This window comes from Corythoichthys intestinalis, chromosome 14, assembly GCF_030265065.1.
Source record: "Corythoichthys intestinalis isolate RoL2023-P3 chromosome 14, ASM3026506v1, whole genome shotgun sequence".
Lineage (NCBI taxonomy): Eukaryota > Metazoa > Chordata > Actinopteri > Syngnathiformes > Syngnathidae > Corythoichthys > Corythoichthys intestinalis.
The window spans coordinates 52,526,869-52,538,704 of NC_080408.1; the positions used below are offsets into that span (position 1 = coordinate 52,526,869).

The 11,836-nt window shown below is 42.2% G+C and overlaps 1 protein-coding gene across 1 annotated transcript in view; it reads left to right on the forward strand.

The window, feature by feature from the left end:
- Window positions 1-8,677, forward strand: part of LOC130929945 (vertebrate ancient opsin-like) — a 154,582-nt gene extending 145,905 nt beyond the window's left edge. The window contains exon 4 of the mRNA XM_057857582.1: window positions 7,808-8,677. Coding sequence (XP_057713565.1) covers window positions 7,808-8,092 — 285 coding nt within the window. The 3' untranslated portion in view covers window positions 8,093-8,677. The remainder of the gene's footprint in view (window positions 1-7,807) is intronic.
- Window positions 8,678-11,836: the final 3,159 nt, after the last annotated feature.

The window sequence follows — 11,836 nt, forward strand, 5'->3', positions numbered from 1 at the left end:
CCGTCATTGCTTTGGGAAACAGGAAAATGCGTAATTCGAGGCAAGATTATCTCATATTCATCATATTAAAAAAAACAAGAACAGAAGTTGGAAAACGAATTAGAAATGAAAATCAAACAACTGACGGAGGAATTCGCCAATAATCCCACAGACAATACCACAAAAGAACTTTTCAGCGCCAAAGAACGGCTCAATAGTATTCTGTCTAAAAAAAACTCAGTTTCTGTTACAACAACTACGATATACCAATTTTGAGCATAATAACAAATCCGGGAAATATTTAGCAAACCAACTCGAACGTAACAAAGAAAAAACATTAATTACAACAATACAAGATTCAGCCGGCATAATAACACAATCACCAGAAAAAATTAACGAAACTTTCTATAGCTACTACAAAAACTTATACTCGGGGACAAACGATCATAATGAAGACATTGACCTATTCGTTAATAATCTTGACATCCCCCAAATAACTTTAGAAAGCCAACAATTGCTAGATACCCCACTTACCCTCGCTGAATTATGGAATGCCGTAAAGGACATGCCAATAGGTCGCGCACCGGGGCCCGACGGGTTCTCGACATCATATTTTAAACACTTTTGGAATATGCTGGCACCACTTTTCTATAGAATGGTTCAAGAAATCAGTGCCAAGGGTCAAATTAGAGACAATATGAACACTGCAGTAATCAAACTACTGCCAAAAGACGGGAAAGACCTAACCCAACCAGCAAACTATAGACCAATATCCTTAATGAATACAGATATTAAAATTATTGCAAAGGCTTTAGCTACTAGATTAGAACAAACTCTTCCCACTATAATTCATAAAGACCAGACCGGCTTTATTAAAGGACGTAACTCTACAAACAATATAAGACGCTTGTTAAATCTTATTAATATTGCACAGAATTATAAACAGAAAGCAATTATCCTCTCTTTGGACGCAGAAAAAGCATTTGACAAAGTCAACTGGTTTTTTCTCTTCAAAGTTTTGGAAAAATTTGGCTTCGGTGAGCCATTTATCCGCTGGATAAAAATATTCTACAACGCCCCAAAAGCCACTGTAAACACAAACGGGGTCATTTCACAAAGTTTCTGTCTTCAAAGGGGAACTCGACAAGGCTGTCCACTCTCACCCCTATTATTCGCTCTATTTATTGAACCATTAGCAATTGCAATAAGACAAAACGCTAATATCAAAGGGATCTGCTTGCACACATCGGAACACAAAATTAACTTATACGCAGACGATATACTTTTATATCTAGAAAAACCAGAATCCTCCCTACATGAGACTTTTGAACTAATAAAGACATTTTCACAAATATCAGATTATGCTATAAATTGGTCAAAATCAATTATAATGCCCTTATCAACAAACTCATGGAATCCTGCAAATCAAAATCACAATATTCCAATAGGGAATATAAAGTATCATGGAATCAACATTTCACCAAAACTTACAGAATTAACAAAACTAAACCATACACCCCCCCCTAGAAAAAATATGTGAAGATTTGACACACTGGAATAATCTACCCATCTCACTTTTGGGCCGGATAGCAACAGTCAAAATGAAAGTATTACCACAAATAAACTATTTGTTCTCAATGATCCCCTTTAAACCCACTCAAAAATGGTTTCAAGACCTAGACTCAGCCGTCACAAAATTCTACTTTAAAAACAAGAAAAACAGAATTAGCCTTGCCAAATTGCAAAGAAATAAACCAGAGGGGGGTCTAGAGGCCCCTAATTTCCAACACTATTATATAGCAAATCAAATACAATATCTTATTAGGTGGTTATAGCTTAACACTGAACAACAGTCATGGCTAGAATTAGAGCAAACAGACTGCAACCAAATACAATTGGCAAACCTCCCCTTTATTAGTTCTAGTATTAAGCACCATAGCTGCTTCAAAAACCCAATGATAGCATGTACCTTGAAAGCCTGGTGGAGAGGTATGGAAATTACGCAATCACAACAAGCCCCGTGTAAATTCTCACCAATCTGGCACAACCCAGACTTTGGAGTTAATAAAATTCCTATTTATTTCAGCACATGGGATGATACGGGAATAAACCAGTTACAGCATTTGTTCAAAGATAATACATTCATGTCATATGAAAAAATATTACAAGATTTCCAGATCAAAGGGGTCAATTTCTTTCAATACAATAAAATCAGGGCAGCCATCAGAAGCAAATTTCCATCACTAACGGGTACGTTAGACCCACCACCTTTCGTAAATAAAATAATAAATATACATCCTCAACAAAAAAAAATACTTTCAAAAGTATATAAAGCCCTCTCATGTAACAACTCTACTTGCCTACCAATCGAAAAATGGAATAACGAACTTTCGGTAACATTAGATAATAACTATTGGTCCAACATCTGTAAAAATGCATTTATAATGACAAAGAATAAGAACCTTCAGCTTATACAGTTCAAAATACTGCACAGATGGCATATTACTCAATCTAAAATGCACAAAATGGGGTTCTCCCAATCCGATAAATGTACAAGCTGCAACGAAGATACTTCAGATACATACTTTCATGCTCTTTGGCAATGTAAACCAATACAAGATTTCTGGGCACAGGTAACGAAGAAACTCTCTTTCCTATTGAACTGCAGGATTCCATTGTCTCCAACTCTTTGTCTGCTTGGCGATCTGAATACAGTGAATATCTCTATCCATCAAACCCGTCCACTACTGGCAAGTCTAACGATAGCCAAAAAAACAATATTGTTGAATTGGAAAAACAAACAAAACATTAGCATTAACCAATGGCTAAATCTAATCATTGAATACATAACATTAGAGAAAATATCTGCCAAACAGACAAATAAAATGGTCAAATACGAACAACAGTGGGAAACGGTCGCAAGAATGATGAACATAGAATAAGGATTCTCTCTCACCTGCGAAGGAATGCCACAAAAATAATAGAAATGTATACATAAATGGATGTATGCGGGGTGTCCAGGGAAGTTGTATGCATCCTTCTGCAGCTGGAAACTGGACATGTTTAAATCCGAACTGTTTTATACAGTCCCAACAGCATGTAAGAAATAATTTTTCTTCCTTCACAGTTTAGTCGGTCAATGGGCTTATTTTACAAGGATACTCATAGACAATTTGGTTTCCAGCTACTGGGGATCATATGCAACTTTTTTTGGAACACCCTATATATTACTTATCAGACTTGGAACAATTAAGGAACTATGCGTAAATAATACACTTCACTGGTCCTTGGCATACATCTAATGGTGTTTGATAAACCTCTTCTTCTATCAGCTTTACAGGTGGAGTTTGTTGGCGTCCTGCCCTGGGCAGTCCCGCCGCCGGTCTTGGCCCCCGGGATTTTCGGCCGGGGCTTGTCTGGTTGCGTCTGGCTGTGCGGGGGGTCCCGTCGGGCGCGCGCTGGTGTCGTGGGCGGCTGGGGGGGCCGCGCGGGTGCTTGTCCGGGGCCGCGGCCCTTCCCCGGCCGGCCGGGGTGGGGTGGAGTTGGGGTGGGGGCCGGGGGGTGTATGCGGCAGCCATGGTTCCCTCCCAGGTCCGCCCGGCCGGAGCCGCGTCTCCCTGTACCGGGTGCCGGGGAGGTGCCCTCTGGTGCCATACCGCGCGCCCTCTTGGCCCGGGGGTGGGTTGTGGGGGGTGCGCTTCCCTCCCCTTGGTCTGTTTCCGGCCCTGTCCGCCTCCCTAGGCCGCGGCGGCCGCGGCTGCCCCCCGGCCGGCGGGGTCGTTGGCGGGGCCTCTTGGGGCCCGCGGGGCCTAGGGTGGGGCTTGCTGTCCCTTGCCGGTGGGGTGGACGCCCCCTGGTCGCCGGCGCTTGGTGTGGCGCCTGCTCGGGGTGCGGGGTGGGTGCTCGGTGGTTGGGAGGGGGGTGGGCGGTCGCGGAGGCGCCGTGGGTGGTCTGGGGCGGGGATTGATCGGGGCCCTGACGCTTCTTCCGCCCTGGGGCCGGTGGTTCTGGTGGACGGGGCCACGCCCGCGGGAGCCTGCCTCTTAACTCACGCACTTCTCACTTCGGCACCGTAAATATTTTTCACCCTGGCACTTACATGCTCATACATTTCTCCGAGGAGAGTTGGGACGGGGCTTTACAGTCCCAGCCCGACTCCCCCCTGTTTTTAATGCACCACACACCAAGGTTGTGGGATGGTTGGGACCTGTTGGGGGGGGCCTCACGGCTGCCTCCTCACCACAGGCCCCGCCATCCCTGCACCTTTTTTAAATGCACCACACACATCATACTCCACAGGAGAGCTCCGGCAAAGGGCGGTGGGACGGGCGGCTGGACAGAAACTCCATGCTGCGGTCCCACTGCCCCAAGCCAAGCTCTCCTATTTTAATGCATACATTGCACTACCCTCCCCTCACACCCCCATCACGGTGCTGGGTGATGGCTGCCAGTCGGGAACCTGGCAGCCACAGTAATAGGGTGGTAGGTGGGTCCCACACTTTTTCTAAATGGCGTGGCTCCCGGGGTGTGGCCTCCCCTCTGCCTCGGCTGCCGGCCGCGGGAGTGGGTTGGGGGGTCGGGTCTCCGATCTTGCATCGCCCCGTGGCAGTTCCTGGGCGTTCTCCTGCCTTCGCCTTCCCCTCTCTTCTCTGGCTGGGCATCCGCCCTGCGCTCCGTCGCGGGTCGCTGGCTGGGCGCCTGAGTATCAGCGGGGTGTCGCCTGCACCGGCGGGGGACCCTGCCTTGCCTGGGGCTTGGTGGGCCGCTGGGGGTCCCGTGGCGTGCCGTGCCGGTTGGGGGGCTGTGGCTCGTGGCCCGGGTGGGCGGGCGGGGGTGGGTGTAGGTGTGGGGTTGGTGATGCGTCCCCTCCTGCCATCCCTGAAGGCCGGTTGATGGGCGCGCGGGTGGCCCGGGGGACCACCCTGGGTCCCGGGGGGGTGGAGGGGGACGGTGGCTCCTTTGCTGGGCGGCGGGAGGAGGGATGGGCTGCGCATGGCCCCCCCGCCCGCCCTCCCTCCCCGGGCTGGCTGGGTGGGGGCCATGGCCCTGGGTTGGCGCCCGCGCGGTTTCTCCGCCCGTCTGCGTGGCTGTCGCTCGCCCGGTGGGGCTTGCGTGCTGCTGGATGTGGTAGGGCATGCTCGGGTTGGGGGTTCCGGTGCCGGGATTGGCGATGCGGCGGCGTAGGGTTGGTCGCCAATGGGCTTAAGAGATTCACACGATTACTGGGTTCTAGATCACAGAACTGATTTGTGTACACTCTACCCCTTTCAATCACTTAGCTTATAGTCTTATAGACACCCCCACCCCCATTCTCCTCTTTCACTGGCCAATTGGCCCCCACATGGTGTAAACCGGAAATACATCTCGCTGACGATAGCACCAGCATATTAGTAACTAGTTTAGATGTTCAATGTATTTCTTGTTGTTTGTGTATGTGTTTCTTTTCTTTCTTCTCTTGTATTTCTTTTCTTCTGTCCCCCCATAATCCCTTCCTGTTCGCTGCTTTGTCATAATAAAAAATGTATTTTGAAGGATCACAATGGGAGTATGTCAGACTCTCCATGTGAAACATTAAAACTGTTCAGAATCTGGGCACTTAGACTTCCATTCTCTGTGTCAAACAGCTGAACAGGACAGGTTTAAAAAAAAAAAAAAAAAAAAAAAAAAAAAAAAAAAAAAGAACATATTCAAAACAGTGGATTTACAGTATCACCAAAAAAGAAATGCAACCTAGCATTTACTAAAACACCCCATTGGCTCAGGGGAATCACATAGTATTGTACTGACGTGACAGCACACTAACACACATTTAGATGGAGCGGTTTTAATATCACACAATTGCCTAAAATAAACACCAAAATAAACCACACTAATATTCAACTCTGCATGGCAGCTCAACAGCAACAATATACTACTACTAATAATAATAATAATATGGCTACAATGCAAGCATTTCTTACCTGTTTAAGACACTTGAGAACATTTATGAAACAGCAGCAATTGCACTTGGAAACATGTGGCACATGAGAGCTCAAGGAGTAGCAGCTTAAAAGGTGCTTCCAGGAGTTCACACAACCACGCACAGCACAGAAAGTCTCAGCCCCCTGCTGAAACCATTTTTAGAGATTTTGTGGGTTCCTCTGGTTTGATTTTGCAGTTTATCTCTGTCTACTTCAGCAGTACTTCACTTTAATCTGTTTAAACCGGAAGTCCGTAGTAGAAAATGTCAAAAATGGCGACTTGTCTATTGGCATTGTAAGCAGGCACCACTTGACTTGCCCTAGCGTAGCAACTCCGGAGCCCTGAAACCAACAAATAACTGACAACGGAATTTTGTTGAAATCAACTCCACCGACTAATTAAACCCCTGCTAAACTCGAAGATTAAGCCTAATGTAAAAGAATTCTGTACTTCCACTTTAAAATAAAGACCTAGACTTTAAAGTGCCGTCTATAAAATGTGTAAAGCAATAAAACAAACAACAAAAATGAATGAAATGAGCAAGCTTCCTACAAAGTACTTCATGTTTTCCTTTCGGCTTTTCCCTTCAGAGGCCACCATTGCAAATCAGTTGTTGGATCAAAATTACTTTTCGAATAGATCATGTGACCGGCACCTTCAAGACGTTCCTTTGCTTTGCTTAGTCAAAACAACACCCGAGGAGGCAGAATGGTTATTTTGAATTGCTTTAAACCTAAACTTTCAAAAGCTTCAACAACAGCTGAGCTGAACTGAGGTTTGAACACGAACAGTGTCATATATATATAGTGTAAGTTCATTTTATTGCTGACACTGTGTTTCAGGGTCATTAACAGGGGTGCACATAATTTTTTTGCCCAGGTTCTCAGAGGAGGACCTGGAGATGTGACTTGGTCCTCATTGAGCTTGAGAGCCAACCCGCCTGATGCGATAAATTTATGACAAGCTTTACTTAGAGCCAATTAACTTTAATTAATTATATTAACAATTAATGCTTGATTAACATCAACTGGCACAACAAAATTGCCATTACTTTGAAATGTAAAGAAATAAAAAGCACCAATTCAAAATAAAGGGCATTATGCGGCTCCCACGTTAACTCCAAGCCTTTTTAAAAGTGGGATGTCCTCCTCATAAGACCTTATTGAACGTGCATGTTTAGCTTTGTAAAATGCGGGCAAAAACACGTTTGTCAGTGCATGTCGCTGTTCATTACCTTTATTCCGCCACTTGTCCATAGGGCGAGCGGGGTCCTGTTTGACATCGATAGTTTGCTTAATTGCCACATGCTCTCTGTTTTTTTCGTGCTTTTCAAAGTTTGGATGGCTGAAATTCTTTGACCCTACATAAAATGCGCTGCTCTTATCGGCGACATTGGGATTCTCACAGCACATTTTGTACCGCATTTCCGTGCGAGCATCATTTGCTTCTAGCCATGGTACCTCCTACTTTTCAGCAAAAGTCCTTTTTTTCGGTAGTTCCGGTGACGTCTCTGTCGTCTGTCTGTCTTTTGACGGTGGTGGGGGAACACGGAAGTAATTACTCAGTGTTGCCTGCCTCTTTGACATTTTGAGAAGTTATTTTCTCGTGTCCGCCGCAAATACGGTGGTCAGCCATCGGTACGCAAAAGCGTATGGGAGTCGTTGAGGGCCAGCGCGTTTGTCTACGTCCGGTACGCATGCGCGCATGCGGACCACTTATGTGCACCCCGGGTCATTAACATCTTTTGTCTCCCCTCCCACAAACATCAAACTCGTTACTACCCACCTCTGGGTAAAATATAATTCTGTCCTTTGTTGTTTTTTTTCTGAACCAATTTCTAATCCAATTGTTCTTCTATTTGACTCAGTTTTACAGATGCTTCCAAGCACTATTACATTGTGAGGATCCTCGGCGAGGCTCCAGTGTGAAGAGCTCATCAAAGGTCGCCACCAAGCCGATGAGGGCCGGCGCATTGACTGGTCCTCGTTGTACAAACGACTTTCTGATCATGGTAGCTTCACTAGGTCAGCCAGCTGCTGCAATACCTCAACTGGAAGCTCCCCTCGAACCGACGTTTGACGTTACAAAGGCCGCTTCTTCAGACATAAACCTACCTGTTGTTGTGTCCCTAGTGGACCACCTTAATGGTTGACTATGACCATGTCATCAGCAAAAACACTATGTCTTCAGCCTATAAATAATTATTAATAAAAGGTGCTGTCGATGTGTTTGGTACAACGCAGGAGTGCAATATGCCAGTTCCGACCAATAGAATGCTGGTGTTACCTCTCTGTCCAGGTTGCTACAGGCAACAAAGAACAGTCATGGGGGACATTTTGGGACTTGCTCTTGGAAAATATGACCATAACCGATTTTACTGTACATTTATGCCAGTGGTGTCAAACCAATTTACCTTTTGTAAAAGCTAGCCCCACTTAGTTACGGTTGCTAAACCGACAAGCGTCATGACTCCGATGGCACAAGCCATTGTAGGCAAACAGGTGTACACCGCATTGTTTTAAGTGATTAACTTCAGAGCAATACCAATGCAACATCCATGAGGGAAAACGATTTGGGTCTTTTTTTTTTCTTCTTTCAATTCAATTAATTTCTTTGATATGAAGCTTCAACAGAGGTGACGCGTTATGATCAACCAAACCTAACAAAACTGCAAAATCGGATTTTTAAGGGAGGTAAAAATAAAATTGCTTACCACGGCTGAAATTTCCGCCACTGGTTTGTTGTTATTGCAGAAATGTGATGTCATTAATAAATTTGTCATTAAGGAATTTTCTTAAGGGGACCCTAACGCAACTTAACAGAGTGGACAGTGAGGTAATACTTTAAAATAAGGGTGCCTTAATTAACATTAGTTAATGCATTTTTAGACAATAACTAATGTTTAAGTAACATTACATTAATTAATAGTATTGCTTAACTAACATGTATTAATATATTAATCAACATTAGCTAATGCATTAGTTAATGCATTAGTCAATGCATAACAAGACAGTAACTAATGGTTTGGTAAAATTAAAATATATATAGGCCTATATAGGGTTAGGGTTTTGGGTTTAGGGTTAACAACATGTTAACAAACATTTATAATTTCTTAGTTAAGGGACACATGTGCTACACTTTACAATAAGGGTCCAAAAAGCATTCAAATAATACCATACTTAAGGTTAGGTTAGCAGCACCCAAGGACTCACAGAGAAATGTTTCTCATTTTAAAATTACAATCACTTACTAGTACCAGTAAACATTGATAACTGTTTGTTAATCCACTAATGTATATGCGAATTAATGTTAAGTAATGTATTATATACTGTGTACATTATTGTATGGTATTATTTCACGTGAACGAACCTAATAAGTATTACTTAACCTTAATAAACCATTACTGAATGTTTTTGGACCCTTATTGTAAAGTGTAGCACACGTATCCCTTAACTAAGAAATTATAAATACTTAAGTTCCCCCCTCTTAACCTTTATTAACCATTACTGAATGCTTTTTGGACCCTTATTGTAAAGTGTAGCACATGTGTCCCTTAACTAAGAAATTATAAATGCTTGAGTTAACAAACCCTATACAGTATATAAATATATATATATATATATATATATATATATATATATATATATATATATATATATATATATATATATATATATATACATATATATATATATATATATATATATATATATATATATATATATATATATATATATATATATATTAGGGCTGTCAAAATTATCGCGTTAACGAGCGGTAATTATTTTTTTTAATGAATCCCGTTAAAATATTTGACGCAATTAACGCACAAATGCCCTGCTCAAACAGATTAAAATGACAGCACAGTGAAAGAAAGCTGTACTTGTTGTGTTTTTCGGAGTTTTGCCGCCCTCTGCTGGTGCTTGGGTGCGACTGATTTTATAGGCTTCAGCACCCATGAGCATTGTGTAAGTAATTATTGACATCAACAATGGCGGGCTACTAGTTTATTTTTTGATTGAAAATTTTACAAATTTTATTAAAATGAAAACATGAAGAGGGGTTTTAATATAAAATTTCTATAACTTGTACTAAAATTGATCTTTTAAGAACTACAAGTCTTTCTATCCATGGATCGCTTTAACAGAATGTTAATAATGGTAATGCCATCTTGTTGATTTATTGTTATAATAAAGAAATACAGTACTTATGTACCGTATGTTGAATGTATATATCCATCTTGTGAGTCTTATCTTTCCATTCCAACAATAATTTACCAAAAAATATGGCATATTTTATAGATTGTTTGAATTGCGATTAATTACGATTAATTAATTTTTAAGCTGTAAATAACTCGATTAAAAATTTTAATCGTTTGACACCCCTAATATATACTGTGTGTGTGTATATATATATATATATATATATATATATAATTTTACCAAACTATTAGTTACTGTCTGGTTATGCATTAACTAATGCATTAACTCATGTTAATTAATATACTAGTAAATGTGAGATAAGGGATTAAATGAATTATTGTCATGTTACTTAAACATGAGTTATTGTCTAGAAATGCATTAACTAATGTTAATTAAGGGACCCTTATTGTAAAGTGTTAACGACAGTGACACTGGGGACGAAAAGAAAACCTTTATTTGGGGGGGTTAAAAATGGGATAATATACTTTAATTTAAAAACAACACATGATTAAAGATAATTTAATGCAGGACAATGCTGGGGCACTGGCATGCGAGCAAAAAATAAATAAATTCAGCACTATTCATCATAAAATCAAAGTTGGGACATCCATTGTTGATAATCAATTCACCTCTGCTCATGCTCATCAACTTCCATCTCTTCTTCACCCGATGCCGGCTCTACTTTGGGCCAAGAGTGGGCAGTGCTCCCTCAAATAAATGTCTCGCCCCTCAAATCAAAATTTTTGAAGTTGAGAAAGCACAAGCACAGCGGCTGTGGCGCAGTTGGTAGTTGGAGTTGTCCCTGGACCGAAGGGTCAGCGGTTCGATTCCCAGCTATGACTGCCCATCGTTGAAGTGCCCTTGGGCAAGGCATTGAACCCTGATTTGCCTCCAATGGGTTGACAGTGCCTTGAATGGCAGCAGCCCCATTGGTGTGTGAATGTGTGCGTGAATGGGTAAATGTGTGCTAATGTAAAACGCTTTGGATATGGTAACCATGTAGATAAATGCGCTATATAAGTACTGACCATTTACAAGTGGTACGTCGACATTCGAGCGCTTCCGCGGTAAAATGTGACTCGCCATTTGTTACTACATCCAACGACATGCTCGTAGTTTCTTCTTACGGTGGATTTTCTTGTGAAAGAAATCAACATGGGTTCCAAGAACGTAAGTGCAGGTGGTGAAAAAAGGAATAAGGTGAGGCTTACCATTTAAATAAAGATGGACATGATAGAAAAATATGAGCGTGGTTTGTGCGTCCCTGAACTCTTTCGACAATACGGCCGAATAATGTCTACAATCTGGATGGTCCTCCTCCGACCTCCATTCGCCAGTCTTTATAAGTTAAGGTGACAATTATTTTGTTTTTAAAGGGAACCTCGGACTAAAAGACTAGTAGGCTCTAATACGCCACAATTGTTCTCTTTAACTAAAATATGTTATTAGAAACTCATAAAACACTGCCATTGATTTAAACATCTGTAATATTTAGTACATGTTTTGACCTATAGAAGGCGCCATGTTTTATGGGCGCAATGTACGCTTGGAGTGATTGTTGATTGTCACTGTCAGTCAATGAACACTACCAGGTTAATGCAATTCCTTCTGCGCGGCGAGACGTCCAACACATGCGCTCATTAGTTAAAAGGGGCGAATACTTACTATTTGTTTTTATTGAGGCTTTTTTTACC